Genomic DNA, 19927 nt, shown 5'->3' on the forward strand with positions numbered 1-19927 from the left:
GGCACTCCTGTACTGCAATCACTTAAATTGTCAAAATTTCAGCTCTCATTGACTTCTGTAGGGCCACTATTTAATCTTTGTAAAAATTTTAATTTTCATGTTCAACTTCTTACTGATCTATGTTATTGCTAAGACTTGGATTCTGTGATGTGATGTTTGCAGATGGATCCTTGCATCTGCTGAGAGTTTCGCTGACAGTCCATGCAGGAGAGGGCTCAGTGTCATGCGTCAGTTTGCAGAATGAAGGCCTGCTGTTCTATCAGTCTCTAAAAATAATTTGATTAATATAGTTATGAAACAAGTTGTTAGCTTTTCTTAGAAAACTATTGTTGTATTTAACAGTTTAAACTACCTAAATGTACTTAATTACCAAAATGAAATGAAGAGGACAATTATTTTTTGACTTGTCACTGTCATTGTTTAGTCCCAGAAATTCTGATAACCTTATTTGTGATATTTTCAGTAATTTTTTTTTCACTTTTTAAATCTAGAATGCTGAATTTTAATGTTCCTACTGTTAACAATTTCTGGTTTGTACATACCTTTTTGGCAATTCAGCTACTAGGAAGGATTATAAACATAAGCTTGAAAAATCCAGATTGGATCAGAACTTTGGAAGAAGAAATGAATCTAGAGAAGATTAATATTGGGCTGCCTTCATCGACAAGCTCCACTTTGCTTTGTGAAGATGCTGAGGTTACTGCGGACTATGATATGGAAGGTTTGTTGAAATAAAGCATTCCTTGTTTTGAAATGCTTACAGTCCTAAATAATGTGGTTAATTTAATGTGTGTACAATACTTTTATTTAACAAGTTTATGCCCATCTAAAACAGATAAATTAGAAATCACATTATTTCCAAGACTATCTTGACAACTTGCTGAGCAGCGTCAGTTCGCGCTGTATCTCTAGGTTTTACTAATTTGCTGACATTTTATTTATTCTGCTTGCTTCATCCTGTGACCTGCCCTCTCAGGGTCACTTCATTCAGGCAATTTTTACTGTTCCTGGAGACTGCCTGTAAGCAGGATATACACAGCTTCAGAATGCAAAGCAATTATTGTTTTGCCAATACACATAATAGATTAATAGGTCTAATGAGATCCCATGCTAAGCATCGATATGCTTACCAGCCCCCAGAAGACACCTGGTGAGCCTTTGACTGGCAGGCAAATATGAGTTGGGCAGGGAAACCTTCAGCCTCCATTGTTCTCTGGTTTTTGTTGGCTTTGGTTTTTCCCTGAAGGGTTTTTATATATTTTTGTGTCATACCTTTCTAGTGGAATCCTGAAGTTACTGGATATCACTGTTGCAGCAATTATGCCTCTGCATTTCTGCTTTTCTTTACTTGCATGTTTCTAATCTATGTACTTTGTCACAGCTTATATTTTAATCTATTAATTAATTTAATGAAAGGTCTGCTTCACTCCCTCTCTACTTTAAAAGACATTCTCCTTACATCCTTGGCAAGTAAAACATGTTTTTCGAACAGCAGCAAAACAAATGTCCCACACCTTACCTGCTGACACTTCCTCTGTATATTGCATTCCCGTATGTATTTTACAGGATCTTTTTTTGTAATTTCTTGAAGAGGTGTACTTTCTAGATGTAGTCATTGTGTCTGTAATGATTTATTTTAAGTTTGAGGAGCTCATTTGCTTTGAATTTCTATCAAAGTTCCTTAGTGTCAAACGTAACATTGCAAAAGTTTCAAGAAAAGAGATGGCAGTTATATATTCTGGAAAGAGTAGACTGAGGAGTTTTTGTACAGGTGTTTCATAAAGGAAGATATGTTTTGGTAAGGGTACAGATAAGGAAAACCTGTATGAAAAGTTGGAATTTGTGTTAGTCTCAGTGTCACAAGATACTTTATCTATTTTCCAGTGCAGGTAGGAAACAGGACTTTAACAATTTAGGTGCTTGCATGATTGGTCAATTTTATTAATAGTCCTACGCCAAATTGTGTGTTTCCCTTGAAATGTGACATCTCAAATCCTACAAGACTCTTAACTCAAGAGCTAACATTGAATTAGTAGCCTGGTTACTCTGTTACTGCTGAGCAGTGCAGAGTTGAAGCTGGAACTTCAGTAGAGCATTGTGTGTCATTCACCTACCTGAGGAGAGTGAAGCCTACAAGTTATGGAAGAAAGGTTATTGTGGGCTTACTGGAGTGTGATGGACTAATTGTCTATTTTAGGCGTCTTGAACATCAACATCAAAATATTCTAAATTGACAGTTTACTTTTCAAAAACATGTCCATGTTGAACCTTTTTTTTTAAACATCATTCCACCTTTTGAAACAGAAGGTATTACAAATAGCAGATAATCTTGAAATCCCCTGCTCAGCCTTCTGAAAAATAAATGAAGCTTGCCATCTCTTGCAAACCAAGGAAATAATTTTTGCAAAGGTCTTCTTTGTAAAGGTAATTGTTTCTTAGATTAAGCAACATAACACTTGCCACACTATTGTAATTACCTATAATATAGATCTATAATATATATTATGCATTTGGAGTATGTTCAACTGGTTTCAATACACATGCATTCTTCATGTGTAATTTTATAATGGAAGAATCACACTTGGGTTGTTGAGCTAATTCCTTGGAACTTGAGGACTTTTTGCAGGAAATCCCATGCCCAGAATCAGTTTATAATTTCCCCACTTTTAAAAATAACTGTAAAATAACTGTTTTTCTCTTTATTTGACATGCTTTTTCTTTTTTGGGGATGGGGTTTGTTATTTAGGAGACATTGATGACTATAGTGCCGAAGTAGAAGAAATCCTGCCTCAGCATCTACAGCCAACTTCAGGCTCTGGTCTTGGAACCTCCCCGAGCTCTTCACCACGTTCCAGTCCCTGTCAATCCCCTACGCTGTCAGATGGACCTACGCTCCCAGTGAGACCGAGCCGAGCACCAACAAAAACCCCAGGACCACCTGTTTCCACACACAGTGTGTATTACATTGCTCAACTGCCTCTATTACTACTATACAATCTGGCAGCTGCATGGCCCACTGGTAGAATGCAACCTTATAGACGACTTTTAAAAGAGCTTTTAGATTAATATAAAAGGCTATTCTTGTCATTATCTAGCATTTTATGCATAAGTGGCCTTGGGTAAATCACCTCATTCTTTGTGTCTTGGTTTTCCTAATGGGCAGTGGAAGAGCTTTGTTTCCTGAGTCATATTTAATACACTGTCCACTGATCTATGGTGCTGCAAACTACTTAACTTGTTCTAGTTCTTTAGTGTTTCATCATGAAACAGACACCTCAAAAAGCTATGCGATTAAGACACTTTCTGTGTTGATTAGTTTGAAACCTCTGTTCAAGGATTCTGTTGCAATGTGTCAGTATAATCCCAGTTCACTTTAGTCATACTCTTCAAATACAGCCCATATCAACTAATGCTCCTCTCAGCTCTAATATGTAAATGGTAATCAGTAGATTTGTAAATTGGGTGTATAATATGAAGGCTTCTGTTTAAAGGCAGCTTTAATGAAAAAATGGACATTTAGAATTACAGTGTTTGGAATGGCTTCTAGAACAGTTTATTTCAATGTAATTTGGAGTAACTTTATAAAGACTGATAAAATGCCTTCAGAATTCCCCTTGTAATGCTTTTTTACAGAGCACTTAATTAACAGATTAGCATCAAAATCAAAATTTGGAACCTGCAGGTTTTAAGAATGTTTAGGATTCCATGAAAAGCATATACTGACTAGAGCATATGGGACAAAAATCTTGGTTTAGGAAATCTGTTTGTTTTTACCATGAGTTTATTAATCTTGTTTTCCCTCTTGCAAAAATTTCTGTATCATTGTTTCCAGGGCTGGGGACTGTCATCTCTGTGAAAATAACTTGCTGTTAGAAAAGCTTTAGTGTGATTACAACGTACAAGTGATTAATTTTTGCATTGTTTTCTGTCATTATTCTCCAGCTGAACTTCAGCACGGTGCGCAGCAGAAAGAGTCTTCTCAGAGCCTGGAGCCGAAGCGTCCTCCACCACCTCGTCCCGTTGCTCCTCCTGCACGCCCTGCTCCACCACAGAGGCCACCTCCACCATCAGGTAATGTGGTGATGTACATCAGGAGGTCAGGAATATTTTGTTTCAGGTCTGTGAGCTAAACTTTGAAGTTCCACGCCCAAACTACACCTTATATGTTGGTTTGGGGCTCAATGGAACATACCAGTTTTTCAGTAAAATGTTTAGTTGATGCATTTAATAGCAATAACAGCATGGGAAATAGCAACATTTTTCAGTACCATTTAAATATTATGGTCTTTGCTTAGTGAATAAGTTTTAAACTTATTTTTTAAACTTATTTTCACAGTTTAAATGTGTGGGCTTCCCACAGCAGTGTTTACTCAACATTTTCATTTTTATAGCATCTTCATTTTTAAAATAAAAGGTAAATAATCTTGTACATTCATTGATCTATATTCCTTTAATTTTTGCATCAGTATGTGTGCATTTTATCATGTCCAAGATTTTAATGTAGAGTTCATCTGCATCATCGGAGAATGTAAGCAATTGAGCACTAAGAAACTGGATGTTCAGAAGCATATGGGCAACATAGTTACTAACAAACTGACCCTTGTCATTTTTAACTTTCTCATTCTTTTTCTTCCTTCTTACTGTACTGATATTTTTCATTATTGCTGCATTCATTTCTTAAATACTGTAAGGCGGTAGGAGTCCTGCACCTGCTAGAAAAGAATTTGGAGGTAATTATTTTAATTGTTTTCAATATGAATGACTACATAGCAAAACTACTGTGGTGGTCTGTTGTGACAATACTTAATATGATGATGTTCAAAGGTATAAAAATCAGTAGTTCTTAAAGATAAATGTAATTCCTTTCTCAGGGTTTGTTTTCTCTTCTGAATTACATTTGACTTTTTAGTGAAAAAATACTTCTCCAGATGTTGGTACATTATAATCAGATAGGTCCAGGTTTTTATTACTTTGTCCTGGTCAAAATATACCCAGCTAACATTTCTGTGAAAGCAGAAACTTGTCTTTAGTTTAGGTGAGATTTTTAGTTTAGGTGAGTTTCTTCCTCACAGTCCATGACAAGGAGCATTGTACAATGGATTGTGATTGTAGTTACTTGCAGTGATTATCCATTAATTAATTGTTCAAATTGTCCCTACCGCTGGTCTGGCCCCATTTCCCCTGGATGATGACCATTTAACAGAGAGCTCCAAATGGCTGAGCTGTATTTGTCTCTAAGCTGAATAGGAACATATAGGTAGTTTATTTTCTGTTTCCAAGTCTGAAATGTGTTCCTAAGCTCTTCCTAGAGACATGAAACATCCTCCATAGTTCCTGGAAGCAGCATGTAATTCAGAAACACAAACTTAGCTAAATAATTTATTCAGTTACTTTCAAGAGAGCTGCAGGTCTTTACAAAATAACAAAATCCCAAAATAATTCTCCCCAAATTCCTTCCCTTTTGGTAACACTGTGGCCGTATCAACCCTTCAGGCTAGTTTTGTTTTGGTCTGGTTTTGCATGTAATAACGACTCGCACGTTCTCAAAAGTGCTTCTTCATGAAACTAACCCTTGTCCTTCTTTGTCACACACTTCATCGTTGAGCTGTACTGCTTGGACTTAAATCAGCTCATTAATATATGGGATGGAGTGAGAATAGTTAGTGGCTCTGAAATACTTTCTTAATGGCTTTTCAGAGGTTGCCACTGAGTTGGTAGGAAAGAAGGGTTTCTGAGAAAATAATTCAAAAGTTTTGAGCAATCTCAGAAAATAAGTAGACTATTTTACATAGTATATAAATATCAGCTAACTTATAATATTCTGTTGTTGGCTGGAGATGTGCAAGGCTCTTTAATACAGTTGAGGGCAGGAGGGTATTATGCCAAAGGCATAATACTTTGAATATTAGTTAAAATGCTGAAGTTTTAGAAAATAGCCAGTTTATACATAACGCACAACATACGTAAGATTTAATTAATTGTATTACTTCAGTCCTAGGTAGTTTTATGTGCACTGATACAATCCTGTTTGCCTAGTTTCTCTCAATTGCTCAAAGACCAGCCACCTTTTTTTACCCTTTCCCAACATAGCTTTCCATGAAGAATTGTAGCTTGCATAAAACTTGCTTTTTATGTAATCTTTTAAAAGAGACAGTAGTATATTTTCTACCCTCTTCATTTTCCACTCATGGCATACATTTATAAGTCACAATGTTTTGCTTTTCAGTGGTACCTGAGCTCAGCTCTGAGTAAGCTAGCACAGGACTGGAAGCAGTATAAATGTCATAGTGTGTCACTACACTTGGGGAAATGGCATCTAGTTCTCCTGCCTAGAGTGAAAGCTCCTAAAGCCCCATGAAAATATCCCTGTGTACTGTTAAAGTGTATTAAACTTTGGTTTTAGACTTCTGTAGCAAAGTGGCATTGATCATGTCTTTAAAATGTTGTACATTTTAAATGTACACTTTTTTTCCCATGTGTTTTAACCTTTTTTTCTGAGTGCTTCACTTCCTTCAGTGCCCATAGCATCTCTTCTAATGGCTCAGTATGCTTTGAGGATGGGAGCAGGATTTGGGCACCCAAAGGTTTTTTTTGTCATATTTTACATCAAAAGTAACTCAGAATTCAACGAAACAAGGCTATCTACTCATTGCAGGGATTTGCAAAGTGTAGATTTGGATATGGATATGTAGATATGGAAGATTTCCACTGAGGATTTTACATGCTCTCAATATTTTATAGTTAAAAATTAAAATGTTGCACTCTGTTTACCCAGGAATTTTTTTTAATACATTACAGAGTAGATTCTTACAGAACATTAAAAATTATAAAGACTGATAATTGTTGATTACTTGACGTTAAAAAATAACTTTTGTTTTGTATTTCTTTTTTTCCTTTAATAACATTAGACTTTTCCTGATTAATGCAGGAAGGGTGTACAGTTGTATCTTATCATTGGTTTAAACTGTTAAAATGGCATTAAGATTGGGTTAAGATTGAGAGAATGCACAGTAATTTCAATATATGCAATAATTTGGGTAAAATTCGTTATATTTTCACTGTGATTATCGTCCAAATAAATAAATACACCCAGAAAATAAAGTAATAAAGTTGACATTAAGAGAAATGCAAGTACATTAAGCTATGAAAATACATGCACCAAGCAGCACGTACTTATTAGTAGTGTACACTGATATTCATCATCATGCATTAAACTTACCCTTGCAAGAACCACCCAACATCTTTATTTTTGCCCCGCAGCTTTTTTTTTTCTTTCTTTTTTGTTTTTTACAGAACAGAGTTCAGGTTTGGGTGCATTAGGATGTGGCAGTCATTTTGAAAAAGCTTTTTTTTGATGGTGTTTTGGGGTTTTTCTGGTTGAGGTTTTGTTTGTTTTTAAAAAATATGGGGAAGAGCACTTTTCTTACTGAAGAAGGAATGTTCAATAATGGAGGAAACAAGAAACCTTAATGCTAAAACAGTAAATGCATTGTTCAAATGTAGGCAAATGGCCTGGATTTCTTATCTATGTATATGCACACACACGCACACGTGCACACAAATGCACGTTTTACTTTATGAGAATGTGGGGTTGCTTTATTTTCCATTAAGCTAGTGTGTAAAGGTAGTCTTTGCAAAACATGCAGTTCCATCTAAAATGTGTCAGGGCATAAGTTAGAGGTTGTTTCTGTATAAATCCAACCCCTTTCTTTAAAATACTATTCAAAACAAGTATGTGATATCTTTACTTGCAAAGTACTGTTTCAAACTGCAATAGAGATTTCAAGCTATATACAGACTACAGTAACAGTTTAAAATGATACCCAAAAAATGTGTGTCGGGTTCAGATGTACATTTTTCACTGTCCTTAAAATTAAAATCTTCCTATAACGTCCACTGTGATAGTATTATCACAGCACCATAATTTTGCTTTATCTCTGAAGAATATTAGTAAGTGAAATTTGTGGTCTTTCACCTTTATGCTGTTTCTCTTCTATATAATGAAAATTTTTAAATTTGCAAAACCTCATGCACCAGAAGTCTGTGCGCCCCCACATGGTACCCCAACATAGGAACATGTCTTTATGCTATGGGCAAAGAGGTTCTCTGCCTTCCTTCTCCTGAAAGGAGTTGATTTCATTGAATCAATCTTGTATAAACCAGGACTTGCTTAACAAGAGCAGCCTGACAATACCTGTCCAAAGTACGGGCTGAGTTGAGCTTTGGGAGGGGAAAGTGCAGAAGATCTGTGAAGTGAAGAGGCTGGTTCCCTGCCCTTGGAGAGGTTTTATTGTGTCCATTTCCATTAATACTCTGAGATGCACAGTTAGCTTTATGTCTCTGTAACCACAGAGGGTTCAGAGGAGCGTCCTGTACTCTTTTGAGCTGCTCTCCACCTCCCTTTATTTTCCCCCAGTTAGCAGGTAGGCTTCCCATAGCCTGTGGGTTTCCACTTTCCTTCCAGCCCCAGGGCCCCTCTGGGTTGCATGAGTGAAGGGCAGGGCTAGTACCCAAAGGCAATGAAACGTTCCCAGGCAGCACTCTCCTCCCATGCCCCGTTTTTACAAGCACTCTCTGTTCATCCCTCCTTGGTGCTGTTTTCTCTCAGAGAAATTCACTGTCAGAAGCTTTTGTGATGGAAATCTAAGGTTAATTGGCAGAGCCTGGAACTCACCCAGAATATATAACATATGCAAGTATTTAACATCTTTGAAACAGATGTTGAACAAAACCAGAGATTTGACATCTCTGGAGACAGTCGCATACCAGCCTCATCTGCAGCCTTCACTCTTCCTACTCTGACACCTCCACCCATATCTGACAAAATTCACAGCACTCTTTCCAGATCATAGAGAGCTCCTGAGCAGATACCACACATTGGCACATGATGAGAAAGCATGACGCTGTGTCATCGCTAAGGCAAAAGTTGCTTTTAAGGTAGGATTCTTGAACACTGGCTCCCTTTCCTTCCTCTGTACTTGAGCCACTCCAGAGTTGCCAGATATTACTGTTAGTTATTCCTATGCGCATGCCTTACAGATTTCTCCTTTGCATACCCTCTAGTGTTATCTATCTCCTGCCATGTTTTTACCATACAATTTTACGGACCCCGTATATACTTGATCATATTGCAGAAATAGAATAATTCAGCATGGTTATGCATGATTGAAAATCTTCTTTCTCTCAAACTGTGCACCAATTGATACAGCTTTGCCACATACAGAATGCTGCTTGGAGAGAACTTAATGATACAGTTCTGTAGGAAACAGTACATTGTATAAAATGGGAAACTTATTTGGTCCATAGACTTGCTTATTCATATGTAGTCTTGGCAGAAACATACTACGTAGTATGCTCCTGAATTACAGGAAACAGACTTAATGTTGCAGGATATAACTGATGTACAGGTTTATTTTCAAGTGTTTGAGCATAGGTATGTGCTCTGCTTTAGAAGAGTTTCAAGACTGACGTTTAATATCATTCTGAATTCATGAAAGTTTGTGGAGAGTGAATACCAAAGAAGTGAAATTCTCTTTCAACTGTAATGTAAAATTGAAATAATAGCATGTTTCTAAACATGATTGTACTTGCTGATCCTTAATTCATATCAGTCTGGTTTCCCTATGCTGCTGCAAACAGTTATCTCCTACAAGTAACTACAATCTAGCTAGGCCATTTTTAAATAATGTAAAACTCTCTTGTGGCAGTGTTCTTTCTGGTTTTTACTTTCTCAATCTACTGCTTTTCTTATGCAATGTACAGCTTCTCTTCTTTCTCTGAAAAGGTCTTGGAGCTCCTCCCAGTCCTGGGGTAGCTAGGAGAGAAGTAGAAGGTAACATAACGATTTTTGTATTCTAGAAACAGATTTCTAATTTAATACCCAAGTAATATTGTTGCACTTGTGATACTAAAGGTGGTTTCATGAAGGTATTTATTGTGTAGGGTTTATTTTCTTTTATTTAACAGTTTTCAGACAGGCAAGTTGCTTGCCACTTTTCAGCCATGGTGTGAATTGTTATAGAAGGCAGTCTTCCTTTATGAAAAATGAAGTGAAAACTTAGACTGCACTAATCAAGAACACCACTTTGGAGCCTGACTCAGAAGAAGAAGCTGTAGCTGACTGATTGCTGGAGTAAATACTATGCCTGTAACTAAATCAGGAAACTAGGAAGCCTAATTTTTCCATAAAGAACTACATATGTTCATGTGTTTTGGGGAGAAAAAATTCCATTTAAATAATTTACCCTATAATTTAATGTTTGTATCGCTTCCTTAAGAGATGTATGTACAAAATACAGTGTATGTATTTTCATTCTGGTGCCTAAGTGTATGTGACATACATTTATGAGAAGCGTTTCTCTTGCATTATTCTAGTTGGAATATGTATGTATAGTGCTGAATGGGTCCTATTTTAGCCATGCCAGTGGAGTCATGTTTTGGGGTTTCTTAATATTCCCTCAGGAATGGCACCCTTTGCAGCAAATATAGGTATAGCAGTGAAAGTCCTAATATAGCTACAATCAAGATGTCCTCCTGTATACTACAATTAATTTTGGCTGTATTGCTGGTTCATTTTTCTAAATTGGCAAAATCACTATATGCATAGAATAGTTCAGGTTGGAAAGGTTCTCTGGTGGTTATCCAGTCCAACCCCCTGCTCAAAGTAGGATAAACTAGTGCCAGGTTGCTCAGGGTACAAGTTGCAATACTGAGAACTGTACCCAGAAGCCCATTCTAACAGGTTCTAAGAAAGCAGGGTTGTCTGACAACTGGAAGTCAATTTGATAAACTAAGTGTCTTGTGTACCACAGAATATTCCTTCCAGTTACTGTAACTGACATGGTGATTTTACCTTCTTGGGAAATAGGCAACAGAAACACAAGCCAGAATCGTAAACTTCTTTGCCTGTTAGAAATTGTGCACTTTTCTGAGGTAAAGGTAATTTTTTCGTATCTTGCACTTCACAACTTGAATGTTGCATACAAGGTTGTCATTAGCATCAGCATGTAAATGTTAAGGTTGGTGCCGTAATATATTTATCCCATAAACAAAGACAGTAGGTTCAAGAACTTTGGTGTAGACCCTGTAGGTTGCTGAACCATGTCTAATTAGATGTACTCTTCTGATCGCATGACTTTCGAATCAGCATGTTACATAAGTTCTCTTTGTTTTAAAGACTGCTGTTAGAATATCTGCAGAATATACTACAAAAGAAAACAACTGCTTCTAGCACAATTGAGAACACAGGGTGCCTGTACAAGTGGGTGTCTTTAGCTTACAACAAATAGGAGGTGATTTGACTAAATTTGTAATTAGAAGGGTGAAATTGCTTCACGTGTGCCATGGGATAAGAGTGTGCTAGAGTAACAGCTTAGCTGATGGTTAGACTTTAATATGTATAAACTTAAATCATTAATGTCTTTTTGCTCCCATTTCCATTAGTGATAATGTACCAGTGCCGTATAATACCCATTTCTAGCTTATCTAACAAAGATAATCTAATTTTTTTTCCATGCTTCAAAGCACCAAAAAGTCCTGGAACACAAAGAAAAGATAACTTAGGTAATACAGATAGATGCTTTGTACTAATTATAATACAGAAAGAAGTCGATTTTGAAATAAGTTCTAAGTCAGTGATCTCTGATATCTGTTCCAGTTCGTAATCAGCCTCCACCTTCACCTGGAATTTCAAGCACAGGAACTGCTGGATATGGTACAACCAGACCGGTAGGTGTTTTGTCTTAAAATAATTCTTCTCCTAAGTTTCAGCAGTTTATTGCACTGGCAGTAGGGTTTTGTAAGTCATAACAGATGTAAGAAAACTGCAAAATTAACTAGTCATTTTACGCCTTATATGAGTTAATTCCCCCAGCAATTCTTGTCTGTTGACTAAAAATACTCCAGAATATATATACTGGACATGACTTTATTGTTTTGCACTCCATGCAATCACTTCATAGGCTCCCAAATTATATAATATTTTCTGTCTACTTTCAAATAACTGTGAAGGGTGAAGTTATTCTTTTTATTATATGTTCCTGTTGACTACGTTGCTGATTTGGTGTGATAAAATGTATTATCTTCTGTGCTGAAATGTATATCCTGGTGGCAGTTAAGTGGTTACAGGCAGTTAATGTATTATATAGGCAATTGATATATTGCTGATTACTTGACGTGTAATGGAATTTTGTACCTTGTTTTAAAAATCAATTTTGATAAGGGTCTTCATGTAAAAGTGAAACATTCAACTATCTCAACGAAACATTCAATAAACATTAGTTCTGCATTTCATTCTTTATTTGTGGAATTGAACCGAAGGAATTGAATGAAGGGTTCGTGGGCGCTTGGATGCTTCACTACAAGCAAGAAATCAAGAGATGGAAGACATCTGCGTTATTTCTCTTAACAGCACCAAGTAGGAGCCTTGTGTTAGGGAAGGAGGAAGTGTTTTAATATCTATAGGTCATCTTAAAAATTACTAAGAAATGGTATTGTTTGTTGATAATTCTTTAGACTTTGCAGCGTATTTCAGAGGAAATTTTTGCAGCAGTGTGAAGGACTTTTCCTTCTACATCTACATCAACCACAGTATTCGTGCTTACTTTGTTCCCTTTGTGTGAGTTCCAGGCTCTTTAACTTAGATCATACCTCTTTATACCTGGACATTTTTCAGACTAAAAAGCAGCAAAAGTTGTCTCTTTCTTATTAGTTTCTTGGTCATTAGAGAGCTTTGTTTTCCATCTCTAAGGCATTTCACTCATCTCATTGGGATAACGTTCACAAAGACACTGACAGTATGGAGAGTACAGATAGGGGGTTTTGGTAAGGCTGAAAAGCATTCTGCTTGCGTAAATGTCAGTGGGATAGATACCAATGAGTTTTTTGACCTACGAACAAATACCGCACTTCTTCTTTGATGCCGTATCTTTCTTTCAGGTAAAGTGTTAGACCAGTTTTTGTGAATGAGAGAAAGAGAGAGAGTGTGAAGAAGCCATTAAAATAAAGATCATAGAATCATAGAATGTCCTGAGTTGGAAAGGACCCACAAGGATCATCGAGTCCAGCTCCTGTCCCTGCATATGACAACCCCACAGTTCACACTCTGAGGGCGTTGCCCAATTGCTTCTTGAATATTGTCAGGCTTGGAGCCGTGCAGCTAACCATGGGAGTTTAAGTTAAATCTGTATAAATTTGTTTTATAAATGGTTGTAGAGTTCCTTTTCCACCTTATTAAATGAGCAAGAAACAAAAGAACGCTGCGAGCAGTGCAGAGATAGCAGAGTTCTTGTAGAACTTAAAACAGTTGTACCTTACTGCTATTGCCATTTCGATTGTACTCTTGTAGAGTATTGAAACCACTGAAAGCCACCACTGAAATCACTTTCTGCTGATTCATTTTTCTTAAAGAGATTGACTCTCACAGTGAACCGTTCTTGATTTTTGCACTTTTTTGTTATTTTCTCAGAAATGTAGAATGTCCTCTTCTAAAAATCTGGATAAAGAAAACGTGGTATACAGAGGAAAGAATGTATTAATTTATCGCTATGTGGCCCAGTTTGTTTGTTTGTTTGTTTGTTTGAATCTGGAGCCAGCACAGGATTTGCCATTTCAAAATCAAAATAATTCAATTAAAAAAATCCTTGGCATACAGAAGAGACTCCACCAGTATCTTGGAACTCCATAAGTGCAAGAATTTTTATTCATTTGAACAAGACAGAAAAAACGTAGTACTGTTCTCTTGTGCTGTGCTTCTCAACACCCAGACTGGACTGCAGTTGGAGCTGCTTACCCATTTCCAGAAAGGACCCCAGTACTGCAGCGCCAGCGTAATTTGACAAGACACAGCTGACTGCATGTCTTCTTTTGCAGATGATAAGATTTTCCTTAAAAAAAAAAACCAAACCAAAACCACGACAACAAAACCTCCAACAACACAATAAACCAACCAAGCAAATATAATAGAAGGTCTTGAAAAAAACATGTCCTAAGATCTGCTTGGTTTTTCAAGCCTTAGATCTACCTTTGCTGGGATTTCCTCCCTGCCATTGCTGCTTTCCTTTTCCTCAGGTCGGTTTTTGGGCAGCGTTTCATGTCATGGATTTCAGAACCACGGACAGTCGCCATGGCGGCACCGCCCCTTCCCCCTTCCCCCTTCCCCCTTCCCCCTTCCCCCTTCCCCCTTCCCCCTTCCCCCTTCCCCCTTCCCCCTTCCCCCTTCCCCCTTCCCTCTGTTAAATGGACTCAGACAAGTATAATGAATCAGGTGTTATAGAAAGCCTTTGAATTAAAGTACATACATCTAGTAAAAGTGAGATCAAGGATGATATGTGTTTTGTAGTGGTGAAGTTTCTTTGCTTGTTCTTCAGTCATGTTTGTGTAGAGAGTTGTGTAATGAGGTTTGTTCTGAAAACCATTTCAAGAACATACATTTTGTCAGAATATACCAAGTACGTAAAATTCTAGAAGAAACAAATCTTACAAACTATCTTGCCTCATGATTAAATTTTTTCTTTTTTTCTTTTTTTTTTCCCCTGAGAACCAGCAATTTTTTTCCTAATACTTTACATTCAGCTTTCCAATGTGGTGTTTGTAATTCATCCATCTTCAGTTGTAATCTGGAATAATTTCCTATTTCTCTTTAAATACTGATGTAGGGTTTTTTATTTTGTTTTTTGAGAGCAATTCCATTCCCAGCATATTAACTTCTATTCCAACAAGTCTGGGAAGACTCAAGCCTACAGATGAGGCAGAATGTATGTTTCATTAATACTGTTTGCTGAGGAACAACAGCAATTGCCTTATAGTTATCAAACAGAAGTTTCAGAGAAAAGAACTAACCATGGTCTTGTATGCATATCTTGGGCTTTCACTACATAAAATTGACTGTAGCCGCCATTTGCAAGTGGCAGGCTCTAATTATAGCCTAAAATGTAGATGGTGTCTACAGTCTGCATTGACAGTAGGTTATCATTGTGTCCTTATGAGATTTCCAAATAAAGTACTTGTTGTTTTTGTTGCTTACAACAATTTGCAGATTTAGGTAAAATCACCTTACTAAGACTAACAAAATATAAGTGTTTCAAACATTGTCACACAGGTAAATATTTATATAAAGTTGAAAACTCTTGTAAAAATCCTTTACTTTGAATTGAACCCTCATAATGTTATGAGAATATATTCTTTGATTTTTTATGTGTATTAAAAAATTAGCTCAGCAACTGTTATCAAGTAATGTATTTTTCACAGAATCCTAATCATCTTGAATCATTTAACAGTAAATGACTACAGATCCAAAGTAGAGCTAAAATAATTTCTTTTTACCAATTATTCTGTCAGACTGTTCCACCTCGAGCTGGAGTTATTAGTGCACCACAAAGCCATGTCCGTCCCTCTGGAGGAAGACCAGCCCCTGAAACTCAAACCAAACCAGCTGAACCACCAAGGGGTAAGTTTGCTTTAGAAGTTAAATATTTAAGTTACTGTTCAGTCAAGAGGTGCTGTCTCTGGTTTGAGTGCTTTGTTTTCAACAGATGTCTTTGTTTTTCATTAGAAATTAAGATTCTCTAATGTAGTGATATTTGGCAGTTTATGTTAGTGTTGATCATTCACAAGTATTGTAAACCCTTATCAGATAATAGGCAGCAGTCAGAGGAGCTCTAGACCCACAGATTTCGTGCCATCGGAAACTTTGATCGGATTGCTGTGTTCTGGTCTGGGCACATTGGTGTGTTCCTGTCATAGGTGTTGATCACTGGACCATTCTGTGAAGTGGTTTCTCTGTAATCATAATATTTGGAATAGTGTTTATGTTTGACTTTCAAAGCCACTTCCTAAACCTAAAGGGTTTTAAAAATTGTATTAATATCAAAATATGCATTTTATCATAGTGACTTCCAAAATGCTTTTAAATACAACTGAAGTATATTTAAGAATGACATGGTTTCTGGTTCTCTATTTTGTATCTATAGTAACAATTTTTACTGGTGATGACTTCTAATCTAGTGGCCTTGAACACCCGCCATTCTTATAGCGCCTTCTGCAGTTCCGTCTGGTACTTCCACAGCCACATGTTCTCATTCTTGCCATTCCTAAGATTACTATTACGATTCTTTACAGTGAAAACCACTGCAAATGTACTTACAGGCTCACCAGTGCTTCCTGAACCACTAAAGCCTCAGGCTGCTGGACCTGCTCAGCCCACCACTCAGCCACCACCTGCGCTAAGGATGCAGGAGCCTCTGATACCTGTGGCATCACATCCATCTCAGACGAGTGCCCCACAAAGTCTGGAACCCCCACAACCGCCTCCTCGTAGCCGATCGTCCCACAGTTTGCCTTCTGAATCTGCTCCTTCGCAGCAGCAAGTAAGTAATAAAACCTTGCGTATATGTTTTTTCATTACGTAAATTAACACAGCTTGTACTGAATGCTGTGGATGTGTGAAAAACTCCTAAAGCAAACAAACTAAAAAAAATAAAGGTCAAAAGATTACATTCAAAGATCATCAGGCTCTAGTAGGATGATACTTAATTGCTTATGTACTGTCCATGAATAACTAACATCTCAAATACTAAACATGTAACTTAAGATTTTGTATGACGACTTATAACTTAATGGACACCTTATTCTTAAAATTACATTGTCATTTGGCAGCTTTGTATGGAAAAATACTCAGTCTAAGAAATTTAATTTTATAATGACACATGCATGACTTCAGCTCTATAGTAACTAGCTAAGCGGGGTTTTGATTATAAAGTAATCTTTATGGATTGCATGATGTGGTGCTTTATGTTGATAATAATTCATTGCAGGAAGATGATACTGATAGATACTTAATAGAAATACATTTCTCCCCATTCACCAGTGTCAGTTAAAATATAGAAACATATCAAAACAATCTGAAAATTTAATACAGTAATATAAATATTCTGTTCTGTGGGACAACTTAGAGTGTTATTTTGAAAAAAAAATCCTTTTTCTTTTCTTACTACTGTTTAAAAAATGCAGAAGTACGTTTACAGTGTTATCTATATATACATAAGGCTAAACTTCTTCTCTAAAGGCCAGTGCTGTTAGTTTTTACAGTTTCAGGTGCTACGCCAGATAATACGCTACTTGAATAAAAGCACAAATTTATTGAACCTGATGGATTTGTGCCCAGTTCTTACCAAGAGTAAATTTGTGGTTTTGTTTTCTGGTGTTCGGGTTTTTTTGTTTGGTTTTTTTTGTTGTTGATGGGTTTTTTTAATAAACTCAGCTGTAGATATTTATAACTACATAAGTTTTCATCAGTATTTTAGATTTTACCTTATCTCTACATCTGAAGCCCACTTTCACTAATGCAGTTAGTTAATACCTATTTTGTACCACAATGAAGCAGCCAAATTCAGTCCTCAATGACTTGATTTTGAATTCTAATTTAAAAATCTTTAAAGGCTTTTCCTTTCTTTCTGCTGAACCTCTCTCTGCCTCTTAACATTTTTTCATTTTGGAAACTTAGGCCAAAAAAAGGTGGATATTTTTGAATATACAGATAGAATATCAGGACTTTTTGCAGTTTGTTAGAAAGTATGAAGTGTTGCCAGCAGAGAATATACATGGAGGCATAAGGTACTTGAGAATGAACCAAATTTGTGAATAGAAACAGATTTGTGGAAGAGGTGCAAGCAGTTCTCTCAAAATTATTATGAAAATTACATTTATCTGTGTGTATACACAGCAATCAAAAATATGCTCAAGAACACAGTAAAGAGGTTTTTGAGCTGCGTAATGTTCTGACTAGATTTTTAACAATATCCAAACCTGTTAGTTTAACACAAGTTCAGGGAGCTATAATTTTCTCTGCAATCAGATTTCTTTGATTAACACAGACTCTGCAATCACAAGGAAGGCCCACTTTCAGCTTCATTGATTGTCTCCAGCTTAGGTTTTTTTATTTCTGGTTTGGTTTTTTGTTTGATTGTTTTTTTCTTTTTAGTTAAATGTTTGTTTCATTTCTTGATTTTTGTTTGTAAATATGAAGTTTTGTGGGAAAAGGTCTTTACATAAATACAAAATCTTTTGAGAGGTAGTGGATTCGAAGCCCATCCTTTGAATCAAAGCTCAATTGTGATATTTAAGAACCTAAATCTCTCCTTATAAAAGTAATTGCTTGTATACAGTGTGAATATTCAGGACTCTATAGATTACTGAGGAATACTTTAAAAAAGAAAAGTAGTTATTTTAAATAGTTTTATTTATTGTAAATTAAGGAGATTCGGGGTTTTGACTGAATGGGAAGTCTTTATATATAAAGACTTTTAGACTATATAGAAAGTCTAAAAAATGGGGTCTTTTCAGCTCGAAAAACTATTACTATAGAACAGTGATTATACAAACACAGTTCCCAGAATGAGGGCTTTTCATGTTAATAGATGGTTAGAATTAGACCATCAGTAGTCAAACTCTTATAATCAGTCTTAAAAAAAAACCACAATCAGCTGCACAATGAATGTCTGTATGGTAATAACGTTAGAATTACCTTGAGCTGGGATTTTTTGACTCTTAATGGTAGAGCTTGTAAGTCTTACAATAGAATACAACAGAAATTTAAAATTTAGTGTACTGTGTAATAGATATTTTTTGTTTGTACTCATATGTCCAAAAATGGTTTTGTGAAAACTTGAAGTGTTTTTAACTTGAGGTTGCTTTGTTACTTGGATTTTCTTCCTAATTTTCTTTCCTTTGATGTCTGTTTCTCTTTCACAAGCAGGAGCAACCATCAGGGTAACAGGTATCTGACTATTTACCAATCTTGTATGTGGTCTCCATCTATTCAAGCAGAAAAGATGTATGAATCTTGTTTTCATACATCTGCAGTCTCATCCACGTTAAAAATCACCTGTCCCCATTAATGAATGGACTGTCATACCATAGTTTGCTTTTTCCTTTCATAATGCAATTAAAATTGATACTGTTAACTGGATTTAGTAGCACCATAGCAAATATTGTGCTTCATCATCTTTTATGAAACAATTAGAACCTCACGTATGTTGCTTAATCACTGCTGAATCTGCTGATCTCAGTCCGTCTGGAAAAAAATGAGTAGGTGTTGGAGTTAACATTTCTCTTTAATGCAAATAAATCCTGATGCTATTGCACTACCAAAGTTTTTTCAAAATAAACCACATTTTTCACATTTCTCAAAGAACCGATAACTTACTGTTACCCAAAGTAAAATACACTGTTTGTTACAATTTTAAAAGCATTTCGTTCCAGAATTATTCAGAGCAAATTTTACTTACAATGAAGAGCAACTGGGATTCATAGTTTCTTTGGGATCTTGTACTTTTTGATTACTTGGTTGATGAACACAAGACTTAACCAGCTGGTGCCAAGCTGCATTTGATTTATATTCTTTCTACAGTTCAGTTTTTCACATTTCCCCCCTCAGTTACTTGATGCTTTTGTTTTAATATTATTTTCCAAAACACTTACTATATACATGTAAGAATACCAATATTGAATTACTCTGTTTATGGTTTGGTAACATGAGCCTTCATCTATTTTAGAAACTCTCTGACATAGCAGCGCCAGGGATGCACGTAACTGACATTGTTGTTTCATAAAAAACATCAGAGCAAATGATTGTTGCCAGCATGCTTCATTTCTCCTGCTGACCAATTCACACTACAACTACAGGTTTTTGGAGGAAATTGCTATGTTGGTTACATTGGGAGAAACTTACAATATTCTTATTATTCCTGAGAGTCTCTAAAGCCTGTAGACTAATTTTGCTTAGCTGCTTAGGCAGTAGTTATGTGGAGACATGCCTCAAACTATTCATGATAAACGCAGTAAAAACAAGATGCTTAAAGATTAAGGTCAGGCTATAATAGTATTGTATTTTAGTTGACAGTTTTAGCTAGCATCCTAGTTCAACAAAACA

At 36.2% G+C, this 19927-nt stretch overlaps 1 protein-coding gene across 6 annotated transcripts in view; it reads left to right on the top strand.

Annotated features, from left to right (window-relative positions):
* Positions 1-19927, top strand: part of SYNJ1 (synaptojanin 1) — a 66004-nt gene that overhangs the window by 41994 nt on the left and 4083 nt on the right. The window contains exons 22-30 of one of the 6 annotated variants that reach the window (XM_065638803.1): positions 559-721; positions 2747-2953; positions 3943-4071; positions 9785-9832; positions 11524-11562; positions 11657-11727; positions 15337-15445; positions 16144-16364; positions 18749-18772. In XM_065638803.1, coding sequence (XP_065494875.1) covers positions 559-721; positions 2747-2953; positions 3943-4071; positions 9785-9832; positions 11524-11562; positions 11657-11727; positions 15337-15445; positions 16144-16364; positions 18749-18769 — 1008 coding nt within the window. In that variant the 3' untranslated portion in view covers positions 18770-18772. The remainder of the gene's footprint in view (positions 1-558; positions 722-2746; positions 2954-3942; positions 4072-9784; positions 9833-11523; positions 11563-11656; positions 11728-15336; positions 15446-16143; positions 16365-18748; positions 18773-19927) is intronic. The other 5 variants (XM_065639633.1, XM_065636274.1, XM_065637098.1 and 2 more) reach the window with 5 other exon arrangements.

The sequence above is a fragment of the Caloenas nicobarica genome, chromosome 1 (genome assembly GCF_036013445.1).
Source record: "Caloenas nicobarica isolate bCalNic1 chromosome 1, bCalNic1.hap1, whole genome shotgun sequence".
NCBI lineage: Eukaryota > Metazoa > Chordata > Aves > Columbiformes > Columbidae > Caloenas > Caloenas nicobarica.